This window comes from Antedon mediterranea, chromosome 5 (genome assembly GCF_964355755.1).
Source record: "Antedon mediterranea chromosome 5, ecAntMedi1.1, whole genome shotgun sequence".
NCBI classification, from domain to species: Eukaryota; Metazoa; Echinodermata; class Crinoidea; order Comatulida; family Antedonidae; genus Antedon; species Antedon mediterranea.
The window spans coordinates 21,878,108-21,898,297 of NC_092674.1; the positions used below are offsets into that span (position 1 = coordinate 21,878,108).

The window sequence follows — 20,190 nt, forward strand, 5'->3', positions numbered from 1 at the left end:
CGCATAGAATACCAAATAAGGTAATGTTTGTCACGCTTGTTCAATTCACAATTATAACAGTATGTACAATTATACGCATGAATCTATTCTAGGCCTATAATAAGAATAAAATCACCGTTATTATTTGATTTAACACTTAAAACTTGTTAAATTGGTTGTCTTTCACAATCAATAATATGTATAATAAGCAACAAAAAGAGAGGTTTAAGACTGTTTTAAGACTCCTTCGAGCAGGCTTTAATTTTAAAGACTGTTTACAGGATAGACCGCAGTATAGCAATGGTCTATAATAAAGACTACTTGCTACGTCACAAATTATAGCCGGCTAGGCGCTAAGACCGCTTATAGCAATCCGCTCCTGGAGAACGGAGCGGTGAAAATGATTACTCTGCATCATCTTCGTTTTTGTGATTTTCTTAAGATATTTTATGGATTGATTTTCTGTAAAGTGCTTAGAAACATTGTATTAGGCGTCATAAAATAGAAGGCTACCATTATAATTATATAATATAATTAGCAAATTATAATTAGTAAACTTACTCTCGTTCCTGTTTTTCCTGGCTCATTGTCATTTTTAACTCGCGGAGGCGCTCTTCCATTTTTCGGCTATCAATCTCCAGCTGCCTTGTTGCTGATTTTGAAGCATTGAAGGTTCTTTAAAAAAAAAAATGAATATAAAAACATTTATTCACTGTATAAATAATGAAGAATTTAAAATTATTTAATCATTAAATTAATTAATTGTGATTTTATGTTACGCAAAATGAGAAGCAAACACTTGCTTATTTAAACCTCTATGGTCAATTACATAGCTTGTATATATTTGCTGTTACTTCTTTATTAAGATATACAAATGGATGGATATTAAACATTGATATGCGCTGCAAAGCCTTACCTTAGTTTAGTTGATAGTGGGTTTTTGCTTGATGTATTGAAGGCCCTCTTTGAAGTCATTGTCATCTACTTGATCCTCAGAGAGTTGACAAAATACTGGACAGTAGATGGTATAAAATGTGGAAAGCTAAAAAACACAGCATATCATAAACAACTATTTTGTTTATAAATGTGCCTACTAGTACTAACTAATAGTCTACAGCTTATTAACCTTATAATAAGTTATTATTAATAGTAATACTTAATAGTTAGGTGTGGCATGTATTAGGAGAAAGAACAAGGCAGGGCAAAGCCCTTCCTTATACTAGGCTATACTGTTACTATAGTAAATTTTATTCAACTAAATTTCAATAATCTAGCTAGGCCTAGGCCTCTATAGGCCTATTAATATTTAACTTTATTAATTCAAGTTAGGCCCTAGGCTAGGAGAGAGGCTATTAAATTATGATATATGGGCTAGGCCTAGGGCCTTAGTACTTACTCTAGGCCCAGGGCCTAATAGGACTAGGCCCCCTCTAGGCCTACTACTCTAGCTAGAGGGCCGGTCTCGTAGGCTAGCTAGGCCTAGCTAGCCTAGTAGCTAGCAGGGCCTATAGCTAGCAATACATAAATAAATAGAGTCCGGGTATTCCCAGTCCTCTAGCTAGGTCTAGTACTAGTAGTAGGGGCTATTAAGGTATCATGCATTTATGTATTATTGCTAAAAGGTATTTCGTTTCCTACAAATAGGTTTAATTTTTACGCACTTTTGTTAACAAATGTTTGTTTTGGTTGAACAGTTTTCGGCGTCTGGCTGCTAAGACAACTATTCAAAATGGCGCTGTTGTAGGCTGTTGATATTGAGGGGGCTATATATATTATTATCTATTCTGAGGTGGGCATCGAAAAAAGAGAGGACTATCTGTCCATTCTGTCAATTTTTCTTATTATAGATATCCAGCTGAGCTATCCAAATATTAAATGTTGTTTGGACGTTTTAGTGAGTACTAAAAATTAACCATTCATGAGTAAAGTGTTAATAAACTGAATAATAAGGACACCGGTTAAGTGGAAATAAGTTTTTAGAGGACCCATGGAAATTAGTTTTTTTTACTTTTTTCTTGCCCCGTTTTCTGTGCAATTGTTTTTCTATTTCTATATTAACATTGATTATCAAATAAAAAAAATAAAAATAACTGATCAATTTTCGTTTTCTGATGATGAATATTTAATTAATAATAATAATAGACAGTGATTTTGTGCCCGACGACCACCTCCACTCTGAGGGCCTTGAAAACAAGTCTATCTCCCTCTACTGTTATCTTACTTTGAAAAAGAATGTGTATATGTACAGATGGGGGTACACAGTATTTCAATTGTAGTATAGTAGCTCTGGTCCAATCGTTGTGCTGGATTTTTGTTAGAATACAGTAGGCCTACTTGTAAATTCACCAATCAACGACCTACATCAACGACATGACGGAAGATTCAGCCAATCGAAATGACACGTAAGTTATCATGTAATTTGCATTATTAATAAAAAAAATTCACGTCAAGAACTCAGCCAACACGTTAACACGGCGACGAAAAAACTGCTGCCTGAATCACCACAATCGAATTTATCGGTAGGTATGACACCCAAAACTTACAATTTCAATTACTATCTCTTTAATTAAGATTCGTTCCCTCCCAACTGGAACAAAAAATCACAATATTTTTCTAAAAATAATATGTATATCTAAAGTGAGTGTGTGAGTGGGTCCTACTACTCTAGAACTTGCAGGCAGCGCAGGTGCTTTTTGACAGAGGACAGCGCGTAGTGCGTGCGTAATGTCGTTTTGCTAATTGACACATTTTATTTAGATGCCTATTTTGTTTTAAATATAATATGGGCCTAAATTATTATTAACCATTCTGTTTGTTTGTATATTTTCTATTTGTTATTACCAACGTTTTTTTCACACCAATTAAGGTGTTGGATCCTTCCGAGATAATTAATAACAATCAATGTATGCGTGTTACATTTCAATTAATATTTATTTATTCAAAGTAGTATTCGTGTTCCCCAGTGGCTCAGTCGGTTAGCGCGCCGTACTTATAAACAGTACATGGCTTCGCCCTTACTGGTTAGGTAATGCGGAGGTCGAGAGTTCGATCCTCTCCTGGGGAATTTACGTTTTATAACATTACACCATATTCAAACATTTTGATAGTATTTAAAATCCTGTCTGATGAACCGAATGTAACTACCTCAGTGGAATGTATTTGTATCTTTACTGGAGTTTTTTTTAGTTTTCACTGGTGGCACTAGTTCGAGAGTGAATAAAATCAAAGAATTAAGTCACCCCTTCTTAGGTTTTTTAAAAAATTATTCTAAATGTACGTTTCGGTCACAAAAATAAAGTGTGATATGCTTAAATAAGGTAGCATCACAAGTTTTTTTTTTGTTACATAAACTTTGAATAGTGTAGGCAGAGCTTATTACTTTTCGTATTTAATGAAAAGATAAAAATGCCAAGGTATTATGTATATTCAACATTCTGTACTTACTATGCATTGATGATAAAGCATCATTGGTCAAAGGTCACACTTTATGACGGATATGCTACTAGATTTATATAAAATATAAATTTTGTGGAGAGAGCAGCAGTAGACGACAGTCTTTATACTGTGTAATGATGAAGCATCATTGGTAAAGGTCACACTTTATGACGGATGCTCCTAGATTTATATAAAATATAAATTTTGTGGAGAGATCAGCAGTAGACGACAGTCTTTATACTGTGTAATGATGAAGCATCATTGGTAAAGGTCACACTTTATGACGGATGCTACTAGATTTATATAAAATATAAGTTTGGAAAGAATACAGAAATAGATGACAGTCTTTATACTGTGTAATGATGAAGCGTCATTGGTAAAGGTCACACTTTATGACGGATGCTACTAGATTTATATAAAATATAAGTTCGGAAAGAATACAGAAATAGACGACAGTCTTTAGGCCTATACTGTGTAATGATGAAGCGTCATTGGTAAAGGTCACACTTTATGACGGATGCTACTAGATTTATATAAAATATAAGTTAATTCGGAAAGAATACAGAAATAGACGACAGTCTTTATACTGTGTAACGATGAAGCGTCATTGGTAAAGGTCACACTTTATGACGGATGCTACTAGATTTATATAAAATATAAGTTCGGAAAGAATACAGAAATAGACGACAGTCTTTATACTGTGTAATGATGAAGCGTCATCGGGTAAAGGTCACACTTTATGACAGATGCTACTAGATTTATATAAAATATAAGTTTGGAAAGAATACAGAAATAGATGACAGTCTTTATACTGTGTAATGATTAAGCGTCATTGGTAAAGGTCACACTTTATGACGGATGCTACTAGATTTATATAAAATATAAGTTCGGAAAGAATACAGAAATAGACGACAGTCTTTAGGCCTATACTGTGTAATGATGAAGCGTCATTGGTAAAGGTCACACTTTATGACGGATCCTACTAGATTTATATAAAATATAAGTTCGGAAAGAATACAGAAATAGACGACAGTCTTTATACTGTGTAACGATGAAGCGTCATTGGTAAAGGTCACACTTTATGACGGATGCTACTAGATTTATATAAAATATAAGTTCGGAAAGAATACAGAAATAGACGACAGTCTTTATACTGTGTAATGATGAAGCGTCATTGGTAAAGGTCACACTTTATGACGGATGCTACTAGATTTATATAAAATATAAGTTCGGAAAGAATACAGAAATAGACGACAGTCTTTATACTGTGTAATGATGAAGCGTCATTGGTAAAGGTCACACTTTATGACGGATGCTACTAGATTTATATAACATATAAGTTCGGAAAGAATACAGAAATAGACGACAATCTTTATACTGTGTAATGATGAAGCGTCATTGGTAAAGGTCACACTACTTTATGACGGATGCTACTAGATTTATATAAAATAGCCTATACGTTCGGAAAGAATACAGAAGTAGACGACAGTCCTTGAACTGTGTAATGATGAAGCGTCATTGGTGAAGGTCACAGTTTATCACGGATGCTCTATATAAAGTATAGGGCCTAAGTTTTGGAAACAGAGCAGATATAGACGATAATCTTTGAACTGTGTAATGCATCTGGAGAGCTTTCTATGACGCATGTTCTTCGAGTTATAAGAAAGGTACATACGGATTGTTAGTTATTCAAATCCCACTCATTATAACAATCATTAATACGTTAAAGGCAAATTATCATGGCTGCTGTTGGAAATGATACCTCGCGGTCTAGTGTGGAGTGGCAACATCTATTGGTACTGGTGATACTCCAGTGGCTTGTTGCTTCAACAGGTATTATTGCAAACTGCATGGTTATTGGTGTATTTGTTTACGACAAAACGTACAAAATGTCTTTGTCGATTAAACTAATTTTAAACCAGACTGTGATTGATCTCTTGGGATCGGTATCATTTTGGACGTTTTATGGTCCTAATAATTCTGGCGAAAGATTATGTAATGTAAGAGCCTTCTTTTTTTTGTCATCAGCGTCTTCATACAACTTTGCCATCCTTAGTATCGAAAAATACATCGTTATCGTTCATCCTGTAAGTTATCGAAAGTATTTTGTGTAGTGCATCTGTATCAATGCTGGTAGGCCTGATGTTGAAATAAATAGATATACTGTAGGCCTATGGACTGAACTGAACGAAGTCAATGTGTCGTATAAGTATCGATTCTGAACTTAACTTAAGAAAACTTCATTGACATTATGTAAAATGTCTTTTTTTATTACAATTATAGCTCCAAGGCCATAAATGTGATGTTATGTACTGTACTGTATGTGTGAAGTAAATGGTTACATGTAACGTACCGGTAGGCCTACTTAATAAATGTATTATTGTAAAAAGTACTTGTTATTGCTTTTTGTGATCACATGTGCAACTCGTCCTCCAGTACCACCGTCCAAGAGATTTACTACCAACATTCTGATTAATGTGTCACATCATGAGTATTAACCCAGACACACATCCTCTTTGGAGGTGGAGTTGCAGAGCAGAAGCACTGCAGAATGAGCATGTATTCGTCCGGAAATTACTACCCCTTAAGACCAAATTACACAGACGGTAGCGTAACGGTAAACAAGATATAGAATTTACACACAACGCGGAGCGGATGGGTTGTTTCCGTACAGATTCTACCTGGAACAACAATCTACGCGGTTTTCCGCTTATACCGTTACCTTACATTAACAATTTAATCTCGGCTATATTGAAAATCTCATCCATTATGATATTATGATAATTATTATTTTTTTATCAACTTGTTTTTTTTTTTGCATGTTCTATACGAAATTAAATTAAATTTCTTCTTTAAATTATTTTCTTCAGACCACCTACGCAGCTGTTCTGTTTGTCTCGATTCAAACCTTAGTTCATGATTTTATGAGCGAAACGTCTATTATGTAGATCATACAATCATACAGCCGGCTTTCAATTCTCCTCAGTACAAGCAATCTGTCTTGAGAATCTCCTTCATCCAAAACAGCAACATAAACTCTCATCATCATTACATTTTTGTTTTCATGAACGTGAAGTCGTGACAGGCTTGATATCCACTCTCTGACAGAAGTTTATAGAATAAAAACTTGCTGAATCCTTAACATAGTCGTCGTCGCCGCCGGCGTCGCTGCCGCCGTCGCTGCCGCCGTCGCCAGTCAACAGGTTTCAGATAGCTAATGTAAGTAAGTACTAATAATAATAATACATGGGATATCAAAAGTTATATTTCATTTCGTTTTATTTAGTTTTATTTCAAACTACCAGCATGGCTATGCTAATAATCAAAGTCAATATTATCTTTTCCAAGCTCGATGTATCGAAGAGTAGGCCTAATTTAAGGTTAACAGCAAATTAAGTTAAGTCAAGTCAAATTGTTTTGGTTTGAATTTTTTAAATTTTTTAAACATTTTTATTACGAAAAGAAGAACTGCAATTACATGTAAGATCCACTCGGAACTTTCCTTCTGTTTGTTTCGGCTCAACATCTTGATTCATGTTTTCAGCTGAGAGAAGTCATTAACTTCATTATATATTAAGGCTATCAATGCCTACGCTACGTGTAATCCTGATTGCTTGGTTTGCATCTTTAGTGTGCTCTGTGCTTTATAGATTACTGCCTCGGTACGTATAAGAAATGTGTCATAATTGTTTTGAAAAGTCTTGAGAATCTTCTAAAAAAATACATGTTTCAATCACCAAAGCAACAAAATAAACTCTTGATGCGTTGTAATACCCCACGTTCAAATTGTTTAGTTTTAAATTTTTTTTTTTATTTTAATACGAAAAGAAGAACTGCAATTACACGTACGATCCACTCGGAACTTTCCTTCTGTTGGTTCCGGCTTAACATCTTGATTCATATTTTCAGCTGAAAGACGTCATTAACTTCATTGTATTAAGGCTATCAATGCCTACGCTACGTGTAATCCTTATTGATTGGTGGTTTGCATCTTCAGTGTGCTCTGTGCTTTAAAAAATGTGTCATAATTGTTTTGAAAAGTCTTGAGAATCTTCTAAAAAAATACATGTTTCAACCACCAAAGCAACAAAATAAACTCTTGATGCGTTGTAATACCCCGCGTTTTTGTTTAATTTGCGAGCTCTCATCACCATCTTCTATATTTACAGCGTTCACTTCGTTCCTCTTAACCTCATTCTCTTTACTAACATTCTTCTTCTTTCTGAATAAGTTGCATCTCCTTTTCTTTTGCTTTTTCTGTGGTTTTTGAAGAACCACTGGAATATTACTTTCGATCACTTCTAACTGCTTTTTCTGTGTTTTTGGAAGAACCACTGGAATATTACTTTCGATCACTTCTAACTGTGGTAAGTCTTCAGTTGTGGCGACAGAACCATTTCGTCTTCGTACTCGGTTAAATTGGTAAATATCTAATTTGAAACCAACAAGGGAAGTCTAAATTATACAGATGTCTATACAGGCCTATTATATTAATTTTGATATAAATATTAATTGAAACTTCACATTTTTCGAATGTGAGTATTTAGTGGGAAAGAAACATGCCAGTACTTGAGTTATGACCAGGAAAGAGTGACTCTTTCCTAGTGATAACATTTTATTTGAGACTCAGGAACTTTGACAAAATGTGTTGGTAACCAATATTACAATGTATTTTTCATATTTTATTAGGCCACATCCCTTTTTTAAAATAAAGAATTACCTGTGAACGTGAAGTCGTAGCATGATTGATATTCATATTCTGACATTGAGGTATCAACAGAATAAAAACTCGCTGAATCATCATCATCATCATCTTCTTCTTCTTCTGACTGAATATCTGGAGTTTTCTTAGGAGATGTTTCTCTACTAGAAAAGGATCGCTCGATGTCATATACAGATTCGTTAGTGTAATCCCTTTGCATCACCCAGACACACTTGGCGCACATTTCACTGCATGCACGATGTCGGACCACTTTGGTCGATCGGCTTCGACATCGGCCTTCAATCGGGTCAGTCTTCGGACAGTTTCGGTAGTACCAAAATGGTCTTGGATCACCGTCCAGATAACGAGTTATGGAGTACGTCAGAGGGGATTCAATTTCCGGATCCTTCCACGAGTCTGCATTATGATCTGATAATTCTATAATAATAAATATATACAAACATGCAGTGTAGCAATAATGTGCTTTTCTTATAATATAACATTTTGTTTATTAATATTTATCTTGTAAGCCTAACCCTCCTTGTATACTAATTAATAATGTCTAAATAATAATGACACTTAATTAATGTTATTTCCTAAGTACATATCATACATTTTATGAATTACATATTCCCATCCCGATCTATAATACACACAACACACAGCGGAAGAATAAAATTTTTTGTTCAATCAACTCTACCTCAACAGTGATCAATCAAGCGCCGTAAACTTGCAAAGCAATATAGCATATTTAACTAAAAACAATACAATGTTGCATACCTGTTTTCATCATTGTGAATTCAATGGAAGTTTTTCAGCTAATACAGTATAAATTCGTTAAAAACAACAATTTCGCGAGTTATTAAGTTTGCCTGATATTATAATAATAATAGACTAAGTTTGTTTGTCAGGGCAACGAAAACGATGACAACGAGACAGCGCGTGCGTACAAGGCGCATTTCCGATGTGACGTGTGCATTTCATCGCGTAAGATAACGCGCTTCCGTCTATCACATGATATTATAATAATGCACGAACTCGATCTGTAATAACCTGTAATTATACTGTAATAATACAGGGCCGTAGCCACCAGTACGGTTGGTAAGGTTTCAACCTGACCACTTTCCACACAAAGCCTTTGACAACCCAGTGGCTTGAACAGAGATAGTTCCCTTTCATTGCGTAAACCGCACCACTTTATTTCTTTGTGGCTACATCGCTGTAATACACCATATTTATTTATATTATTATTTATGTTTACTAGCTGCTAGCTAGAGACAATGCAATATAATAATACACAGGATCAACAGTTAATGTTTTATTTTGTTTTATTTACAATGTTATCATTAATGTCTACAAGGCGATAGGATGGAATGTCAAACTGCCAGCATGGCCCACCGAAATCATAATTTCCATGCATGTATGTGTCGGCGGAATAGTTAAAAGTTAACGACAACAGGTCGTCACATGATACACCAGACGTCATTCATCTTAGAGATACAGTATTCACACTAGAACAATTTAACTGCGCAAAGCACAAAACGTAGTGTGCACCAACTCTATTACGACAGCAATAGTACCTTCTAATGAGATGAGTATGCTACAATATTAATCCAATGACGTAATTTGAACATGCTGATATTTTTTGTTATTAATAATCACGCTTCTTTGGCTGCCAATACTTGGTTTACTTATGTATTTGTTAAGTTCAAACTGCAGTAATGGTGTAGTAGAGGGCACTATAATATAACTAACCACTCCAACACTGAGTTTTACACTCACTGCAACAATTATACAGATTTTTTTCTTTACTTTTTCAGTACGAACCATCATTAAATTTCTTATGGATTTATAGCAATTAAATTAAAAATAACCTCACTGAGTTTAAAGTATCATAAACGTTGAACAAAGATATTATTGTTATTATATTGAAAATTCCAATTTGCAGATAATTTTAAATAATGCATACAAAAAATAGGACTTAACTTTTAACACCAATTTCTATTATAAATTATAATTTAGTTTATGATATTCCACAAAGGAGTTCTTTAATTTTTAATTTAATTTTTATAAATATTTTTTTATTTTCTGAGAAATACATCTTGAATGTAGTTCCAACACTATCATAGTCTTATAAATTTTACTTTTTTTTTTATTAATAACTATTTTCCGATGATTGTATCATCATCATAAATTATCTTCATGTAGGCCTCTAACAGACTATGGAACCATAAGCTACTGTATTAAACTTTTTTATTCACTTGGATTCCATCAATAAAAAATCAACATAATTTATATTTTAATCATAAAATATACCTCTATCATAACATAAGAAATAACAATAAAACATTTTTTTCCACAAATAAAAAAATAACAAATAAATTTCTGCCCCTAATGCATTTGTTTAATACTTGATTCACACATATGGAAATGTAACAAAATGTAAAAAACACACAGATTGTTAGCGTTACCTTTTCAGTAATCGATCAAAAAGCCAACTGCATATCTTTCTGAGTATTTTGTTTACAGCTCAATTATATTACTCCGTGAAAAACTTAGTAAGAATATCACAGATGATATCCATGCAATAATTTATTACATTTTGTTACATTTTTTTGTGAATCTGGTACAAATAAAAATATAATCATAGGAGCTTGTAGATTATTTATAAAAGTAAAACATTCTTATATAATATAAATATTGTTTTTCCTCCTTTCAAGTTTGATGATAGCTACGCGATTTCTGTGAAATACTACTTGCCAGCCAGTTACCAGCTTTTACTTTGATGAAAACAACATCATATTTGATTAAAAATAAACACATATTATTATTAATATATAAGTTAATCATCAAAAACCGAGGGTTTCTTCCTAAATTTGTACACAATATATATATATATAGATATATACCCACTACAAAAGAACACCGTTACCAATACTACACCTCCCTTTTAGGCAATGCTAATAATATTAAAATACAAGAACTTAAAATCACATCATACTTTATAAATCTTAGAAGAGGAGCGAAGTAATTTCTTAAATAGCAACAAAAATTGACTGGATTTAGCATTGTTTATTAATAAACAAACAAGGCAAAAACATATCTCTCAATTTTACCATAGATTGTATACTAAACTGATTTAGTATGATGAACAAAAGATGAAGTATTCAAAATACAAGAAAACGGTTATTTTACTTACATTTTAAATATCAATTCTACATTTATTAGCCATTAATACATTTTTGTTTGCTAAGAAACAACAACATGCATGTTTCCATAATATCATAGCAATGTTGATGTTTGTTATTCCGTTGCTATGCCATCATCCACTCCTTCTAAGCACCAATTTCTAAAGAAATCACTCTTTTCTAATATCAATTTATTACAAATAATATTTACATACTCGCTTGTTTTTCTTTTTATATTCATAGATGTATATACATTATATTGAAACAATCCTAATGAAAGAGGAGTGAAGAGCAGTTAACACATATAAGCTATCATGGTAGGTATAGCCAGATATCCATGCTACTTTTACGTAACTTAGTTATATTATAACATATAAAACCATTAAAACAACCCAAATTTTTATTCAACCTTTATACAGATCAGAACACCTTATATATCTTTTTATAGGAGTAATAATTTGAAGAGTTTTATTTTGATTTAGCAGAAGTGTACCCCACTTACGAAAGCAGGTTGCATTTAGAATTTCAAGCCCAGGTTAGCGTGGTTGCCACTTGGATGCAACTCAAACATGTAGGCACAAGCAACAGTGATCAATTGCGTCGTGATTTGTCAAATTACTTACAGCCTACTTACGTCGTTGCATTGCTTTCTAAGTGGGAACCAAGCTTTAGTATACAAATAATGAATGTTTATGAATTGAATTTGGGGATAATATTATGAAAACTAAATATTCTATTTCACATCTCTCATTAAATATATGATGTTTACTACAGATATTTAGTCATCAGCAAAGTTTTACCAAAAGCTGACTGTTGAATAACATTACCATTAACCATTGAAATGGAAGAAAATAACCCACGACACATGATACAAATACAACCAATCAAATGGCAAAGATTTACTTAGGTGTGTTATTAAAGATATGGGTACTATTGTAATTGACAGATTCAAGAATAGATTACAATTATTAAATAAAAAAGTATATTTAATATACAGTGTAAATTTAAGACAAAATTAATCAGCATCTAAAATTGCAAATACTAAATATTGGGTGGGTCTGTCCGTCTACTATCAAAGGTGGGTTGTCAAAATGTAAAATGAAGTCTGTGAAACACTCTTCAGTAACCAGCGGTTACTTGTATTATTACCAAATATGGGAAGATCTTAGTAGTTGCTCACACCCACACAAATTGTATAGATATTTTTTAGTTTATTTCTATTTCATAATTTTCCTTGTATTAAAAACAATTACCAACTCTTTTTACTGTACATTGGAATCTAATGTTTACAATTTGGGTAACTTTACCTTATATGGAATGATACTAATTTTAAACTTAATCTAAGTATCATTGCCAAGTTTAAACATAACCTGTTAAAGTATTTATTAATTTTTTAATTATCCTACAAATAAGGTAGGCCATATTTTGTTCGAAAATAATTATTTTAATCAGATTGTTGTGTTTTATAGATATAGTTCTGGTGAAGCACATGCTATTAACAACAAACCTTGACAATCTTAAAATAAATTGTAACACTATTTGCATATGTAACTACGACTTGTATACTTAACAAAGTATTGTTTCTGACTGAAATGACACTCTAACTCAATTCATTATCTACTTGTGAAGTAACAATAGCCAGTGCATTTCTTAATGGTAATGTTTTCCTTATATTTTCATCTGCGTATGTATATGTTTAGGTTTTCTAATTTGACTACACCATAATATTGTGCAATCCCACAAGTAAGATGTCAATAAATTAAATATTATAATACACAGTAACGACATCAACTCAGCATACATACTTTTTAAATGCAGGAATTTGATTTAATTTCATACTATAAATAACCTCAGTGTTTATTTATAATTTGATTATTAGATGTAACCAATTAAAGGAACATAGTTAATACAGTAGAACCATTCCCTTTGGGACCCTATTAGGGGACACTTTCCTGTCAGACAAATTTGTAACATACACTAACAATACAGCCAACCCCTATTCAGGAGGCACCGTTATTTAGGTGACACTTTGTTGGGTTCTGATGGTGTCCTCTTAATAAGGGTTCTACTCTACTACAAGTGCCTTGTGTTTCATAGTGCTAAACAAGAATTGAATAAACAGTCTTTTTCAAAGTTTTTCTGTGACAGAGGTTACATTATGTTAGATTCTTGCCACATTTACTATAGAATACTATGGTACTATACTGGGTATTTATTTGGAACACAGTGCATTGCAGCTCCAAGATATAAGTATAGCAAGTAGTTCAATAGCCTTGCTGGCCAAATCATAACACAAGTATACTTGCTAAGAAATAACAATACATGTTGGTGATTCTTTTAATATGTTTCCAAAAGTTTACTGCATACCACATGTCACAGACTTCTGCTTAAATATATCTTCCAAACAGTTCACCATTTAAAATATTTGTTTTCTCAGTTCAAGTTTTTGCTAATGGTTTTTTCCCCCAAAACACACATGACCTGTGTAGCAAGTCAGATATTAGTCTTCCCACAAGAAAGCTTTCAGTCAGACATTCTTCTTGCTACTGTAGTAGACAGAGTTACATGTTGTTCACACTGAATATTCTGATGTTATGCTTAACATGGGCTGCTACCACTTAAAAACGCTGACGCTGCACTTCTTGATGTTGTTATTTAAATGACCTGTTCGCACTAAAAACTCTGATTTTGCTGAATCAAATACTCTAGATCTCAATGCATTTTGGAGTGTTCACATTACTTGTAGTCTACATGGATCTTGAAGAATTGAAGATACTCAAACTAAAATATGTTATTTTACTAGTGGGGCATTCACACTACAAAGGTTTTCCGATTCTGGTAATATTGTTGGGTCTATGCACTATTTATGTTGACTGGTCTTATTATGGGATGTTCACACTATACCTATTTTGAAGCTGGTTCATAACTGTCTCTTCTGATTGGTTATTTAACTTTTGATGATGACGATGATGTTGATTGGCTTGCACCACTTCTAAAATATGCAGGAAAAACAAAATTCAATTAATTTACTAAATCATACTAATCATAACTTTCATAAAACGAAATATCATTATGTGTAAATAATAAAGAGGATAGAATGTGTAAATTATCTGCTGGTCGTAGTTACCTTCTTTAAATTAAGTCTAAATTAACTAACTATTATGCATGTTGCGGGGCGTTTATTCGAGGAAACAAATATAGAACCCTGGGGCGTTTATTCAGGGAGGCATTTATTCAAAGTGGGGCGTTTATTCAAATAAATATGGTATGATTATTCTTCTTCTTTAATAACTTACTGTTGGACTCTGAGAACGACTTTTTCAACTAGTTTATCACATATACCAGGACTAGATTCCTCTGCTAAATCAAACGCATTGCCGAGCTCCTTGATTGCTGAAGACCCTTCTCGTGTTGAAGACAACTAAAAAAAAAAGAAAAAATATTTGATATACATACTGGTGGTGTTAGTAGTACTGTGTATCTGGACAAACCACAGCAGTGAAATAGAAGAATGTTTAAATTATACAAAATAATAGTAAGTCTGTAAACCATTGCCTTAAGTGGGAGAATTCTAATGTACATAATCATCTTTCTTAAGGAGAGGGCTATTGTGGATTTATTTGTGTAAAGCTAGGCATTGTTATTTATATGGATGTGTTTATTTTTCAAAACTGATATTTGCAGCTCATATTTTTAATCTTGACATATTTTTAAATCTTTTATCATGTTTTAATTAACATTTTAACCTTTTAAGTAATCTTCTTTTAATGTTGTGCTTTGTACTGTATTCATAAACTTCTGTCGTTTACAATAAATACCTCAAATATGGGTTATAGGTTAGGGTTCATGTTGGTTGTGGATTTGGCAGTAACATAATAATATTTCCTACTTTCTAAATAATGAAATGCATGTTTGCCACAACTTATTTTTTTCACATCATTCAGAGTCTGATTTGAAAACTATTGTTTTCAAGCAATGTTGTTCGGGGAGTGAATGATTGATGTTGCATAAAAATGTATACTATAGCCTAGCCTATGGACAGAAACAATGTGATGATGCATATGGGAAACTGCAGCATGGCCCTTGAGGCAGTATATCACACAGCATTGTGACTCCATTGCCATTCATTTCTAACACTGTATAATGGTGTTGACAAATAATTATAGACTCATTTTATTTTATTACAATTTTTAATTTAAAATGGAAATGTTTTATTATCTTATTACCAATATTAATTTGTTTTTTATTGTTTAATTTCCGTGTATTATTCTTTTAGTTTGTGGGTCAAACTTAGTTCACCTTCTAATTATGATCCCATTGTTGGATTTATTAGTTTTCCCAAGGAATACCATTGTCATTTGAATTCAATAATAAGGAACGTTTGTATTTGTCCGATTGTTTCTGTTGATTTCAATTTAAGTTGGCAAAGAAATGCAGTAGCTAGCTATGCTGAGCAGATTAGTATTTAGTAAACCTTATGTATGAATAATAGAGGAATTATCTGAATTTAAAGTCTGGTAAACTATGTTTTGATTGGTTAGTTACGCATCACATGCCATTTGGTATTAGCCCTAACTAGCAGTTCAGCTTTTTGTAAACTTTTGATAATTTTTCCTACGTATGGTCAATGGTTGAAGATCAAAGTCTATAACTGTTCTACTCCACGTCAAAAATATGAGCACTGCCTTTTTGAATGGCCTAGCTTCCCGGTCAAGCATTGGTCAATGATTGCAAAGGATTAATTTAATGTTTTTGTATCTGTTGAATGGAGAGAATATTTCATTTGAAAAAGTAATTTATTTCTCAACTCATATTCTCACCATCCAACTCATAAAGATTCATTATTTGTATACAAACTAACCTCTTCCAGTAACGGCATTAACAAGGTGTGTAGATTTTCTGATTTGGGTTGCTTAGGCCTCCTGTCGTCATCTGAAGCAGCTACTTGATGAACCACTGCACCTGGCCCATTGCGCACTGTATCAAATATCCAATCGTCTGATGAGTTATTACTGCCACCCTCATATGCTTCTCCATCACTGACGAAACACAAATAAAGAGTATTGAACTCAATTCAATTAAAACTCATTATTATTCCTTACAAATTTTATATTTACTGTTAAATAGTTTTATTACAATTCCTGTGCCAGACAAGTAACTTTTCCCAACAAGCCATCGAGGTATCATAGATTGGCTAGAGGGTGGACTCCAATGTTATTGCAGTTCAAATTGTGATTTTTTTGTGCAATCGACCATTTGATACGCTAGTTAAGCACCTTATGCAGTCACGCACTACACATGTGTTATACCCATCTAGGGCGTATAAATGTTATGAGAAGATGTTTTATATGATCTTCGTATCCAAAAAGCTACAAATTATTAGAAATTGTTCATTTCACTGTGCTTTAAGTAACAAACATGTATATGATATTTTACAATATTCTTATATACTGTACTGAAATATTATTTAAACTACGCTGGCAATCTTGAGTGGTTCTTTTGGATCCTGATCTAGTATTATTGTGCATACTGTACTCATATGCTTTTGAGGACAGAATGACATTTATACTCAACAGTCCAGTGGTGCTTCAATACAACTCACTTTTCTGAGCCTGAATCTGAGTCGCTCTCATTGCCTTCTGCTTTCCATTTCTTAAACCTGTCTATTAACTCTGTAAGGTATGATGTCTTTTTCGCAGTCCTTATAAACTTGTGCTTTAAAAGATCCTTAGCTGCTGGTCGCTTTAAAACAAAAAAGACAATCGAATTCAAAGTATTGCATTTCAATGATGATAATGAAAACATTTCCATGGTATTGGTAAATATGAAGATAATTTTAAGAATTGTAATAATGACACGCAGTAACGTAACGCAGAGAGCCTGACACCCCTCGTTTAAGGACCCTAAGTGGCTCTCCAACACTGGAGGCCTCAGGCTTTTATAAAAACCTTGTTCGGCATATTTTAATGCCTGATTTTTCCTGTGGGCCTTGCTCAGGGGTCCCCATAAGTTCCAGGGCCCCTAGGTTTAGCCAGTGAGCGCTCATAACCGTTACGCCACTGGTTACATGTGAACATAAATCTCAGGTGGAGTGAGTCACGATGGTCCAAGTCTGTGAACAGGTTATAGTTGCTATAACTCTATTTGACTCAACTGATTTGTGGCTGCCAAATTCAACCTAACAAACTAGTCCAGCTTGTTTCAAACTTTTAAATAATTTGATTTTGGTGATTTTGGCTATTTTTTATCTACAAAAAAAAAACCATACTTACAAACTTAGGATCTTTATTGAGACAGGAATCTACAAACTCTTTGAAGCTCTTTGAGTAAGAACCATCAAGCTGCGGGGGGTTATTTTTAGGAATCAGGAAGAGCACCCTCATTGGATGGAGGTCTGAATTCGGTGGTTCACCTTTGGCAAGTTCTATTGCAGTAATGCCTAGCGACCAGATATCAGCCTGTTGGATGCAGAAAATACAAAAAGTTAAATATCTTTGTTAAATTACAAGATGGAAAGAAACTAATACATATAAAATGAATGAAGAGGCTGTGCATGTGGTATAAAAAATGAAAAAATATGTAAAGTATAATAAAATATAAAAAATACTTATTACATACTTATTAGACAAGTTAACTACAGTATTTTCATAAAAAACCCCACATTATTTTTAAACTTTTAAATCACAGTAGTGATACAAATACCATCACTTCAAATCAAGAAAAATAATTATGAAGTAATCAATCGTTATAGTTTCCTAACAGTAACAACATAGTCTAGTCATTTTTTCCTGAAGTTCCTGGTAGATGTGTTTTTCATGGAGATATTAAGGAACATATTTGAATGTACTGTACAGTAGTATACTATGTACAGTTAAAATAAGTATACTATATTTTAATGTACCAGGGTGCCACCTTTTAACACTAAAATAATGAATTAATGTTTGATACCGATAACTAGTACTGTTGAAAAACTAATTGTTAATGCTCCACTGTTTAAAATCCTGGATCTGTTCCTGATCTAAACCCTCAGCTATACAGTTTTTCTATTTTTCTTGGATTCAGCCTAAAAATGTTCATTTCAATTTCATTCTTATCGTATATAAAAATTAAAAATAAATTATCTGTATGATTTCTAAAAATTTGTCTGGACATGAAATCTCAATCCCTTCCATTTGAATAGGATGGAAAATGAAAGAGTATATAAAATACATTCATTCAACTCATCACATGCTATCATTGTACAATATAAAAGTGCAAGCAAACGAAAGATTAAATACAAATAATAGCAGCCTTGAGTTTTACTAGAATAACAATGATCTATTGTACAAAAGGATAATGTAATAATAGTATGAGCAATATTCCTGCAGGCACTATTGTAGGGCGGGGAATAATTAATTGTTATATTGGTACCACCCAAAAAAAAAAAAAAATAACTTGATTGAATAGTGTTAATAATATATTATTATGCAAAATGAGTTGACTGTACTTTATTAATAGATAAATGTAAAGTTTATTGTATTAGATCACAAAAAGGCTTCCTATTTGGAAACAAAACAGTATGACTAACTTAATTTGGTTTAGAAATATTAAAATAAGTTGCACTTCACTAATTTGTATGCTGTTTTTCTTGAAGTGCTCACTAAAATTGGCAAATATAAAAGTCAATGCTACTGTTTTCTGATCAATTTGAATGGCTAAACTTTGTAGCTCTTTATACTTGCCAATCTTGTTGTGCTGTTTGATTTAGTCCTTTTTTCTATAATTTCAATGAACATGTATCCAAAACAGCAGTTACATTTGAATAAAACACTGAATTAAAAAAAATATTGACCATATTCTTACTATTTTTAGGGGCGTATTAGCAGTAATGCTTTATAACCTTCATCTCAAGGTTAATTCATTTTGGCATCATCCAATAAAGCATTATCAATAAATATAAGTAATATTGTTTTTCTTTTTTTTAGATTGATTAACAGTTAAAGATACCTTCCCTACAATTTGTGACGTTTTGTAAAAATAATACATATATTACTTTAAAAACATTAAACCAGGTCATTCCTTATCTTGTACGTTTTATGGTAAATTATGATAAAAAGTGAGAAAAAATGCACTACCTAAGTAGCTCGCGCGAGTGACCTCTCATGGACGGTCTTTAGGCCTAGCTAGGCTTAGTTTTGTAGGCCTAGCTGGTAAACATCGGTAACGTACGAACATCGTACGCTAGCTATATACCTAGCCTGACGTTGTATAGTTGCTGCATTAATTGTCTTTCTATTTTTGCCAGACTCGGTTGATACAAATTGGGGAAAACCCGCTATTTTCGCTGAAGAGTTAGGAGTCTTCCATTTGTTTTGGCCTCACAATCGATCGAAAAGTGGGCGAATTTACAGAAGAAGAAGAAACAAAAATATCAATCCGCGGGCAATGCATTTTGGGATTTATAGCGGGCTGCTATATAATTATTAGAATCGACTTTTTTTTTCACATTTTTAACCATTTAAAGATGAAAAAAGTTATCGCAATAGGACCATATAGTAGGGTGTGTAGAAAGCGACGACCTCGAATGGGACGACCCCAACGACCCGGGCGACCTCGAATTGGACGACCCATAACACGAAACCAACGACCCCTTTTACCTAGCCTAGCCTAGGCCTAAGTATGGTATAACATCCCGAAGCCGAACATAGCCAAAGATCTTTAAACCATACCTTATATAATACTCGCAAGCAAGCAATTGATTGAAAAAATACAGAAATATCGCCATTTGATACTGAATGTGTCGACACGAACAAACGAACAGATATGGAACGCCAAGAGTATAGCGGGTGCTGTATATGGAGCTGGGGTCCCGTTGAGCATTTGAAATCAGCACTGCTGACTCTTATG

At 33.1% G+C, this 20,190-nt stretch overlaps 2 protein-coding genes, 1 long non-coding RNA gene and 1 other non-coding gene across 5 annotated transcripts in view; 1 reads left to right on the top strand and 3 right to left on the bottom strand.

Moving 5' to 3' along the window:
- Positions 1-540: 540 nt before the first annotated feature.
- Positions 541-1,679, bottom strand: LOC140049478 (uncharacterized). The gene is made up of 3 exons (XR_011845272.1): positions 1,641-1,679; positions 896-990; positions 541-654 (listed from the first exon to the last, which is right to left on the bottom strand). It is a non-coding gene; the product is annotated as an uncharacterized lncRNA (long non-coding RNA).
- A 1,256-nt stretch (positions 1,680-2,935) lies between these two features.
- Positions 2,936-3,043, top strand: Trnai-uau (transfer RNA isoleucine (anticodon UAU)). The gene is made up of 2 exons: positions 2,936-2,973; positions 3,008-3,043. It is a non-coding gene; the product is annotated as a tRNA-Ile (tRNA).
- A 3,643-nt stretch (positions 3,044-6,686) lies between these two features.
- On the bottom strand, positions 6,687-8,973 carry LOC140049601 (uncharacterized). Its single transcript, XM_072094529.1, has 3 exons — positions 8,897-8,973; positions 8,135-8,554; positions 6,687-7,844 (listed from the first exon to the last, which is right to left on the bottom strand). The coding sequence occupies exons 1-3, from the start codon at positions 8,907-8,909 to the stop codon at positions 7,486-7,488; spliced, it is 792 nt and encodes a 263-aa protein (XP_071950630.1). The 5' UTR covers positions 8,910-8,973; the 3' UTR covers positions 6,687-7,485.
- Positions 8,974-10,247: 1,274 nt separating this feature from the next.
- The window catches only part of LOC140049560 (serine/threonine-protein kinase 25-like), a 39,665-nt gene continuing 29,722 nt past the window's right edge, over positions 10,248-20,190 (bottom strand). For both annotated transcript variants that reach the window (XM_072094466.1, XM_072094465.1), the window contains 5 exons: positions 17,577-17,762; positions 16,907-17,046; positions 16,166-16,343; positions 14,601-14,725; positions 10,248-14,296 (listed from right to left, as the gene is read on the bottom strand). In XM_072094466.1, the coding sequence (XP_071950567.1) occupies positions 14,248-14,296; positions 14,601-14,725; positions 16,166-16,343; positions 16,907-17,046; positions 17,577-17,762 (678 nt within the window). In that variant the 3' untranslated portion in view covers positions 10,248-14,247. The remainder of the gene's footprint in view (positions 14,297-14,600; positions 14,726-16,165; positions 16,344-16,906; positions 17,047-17,576; positions 17,763-20,190) is intronic.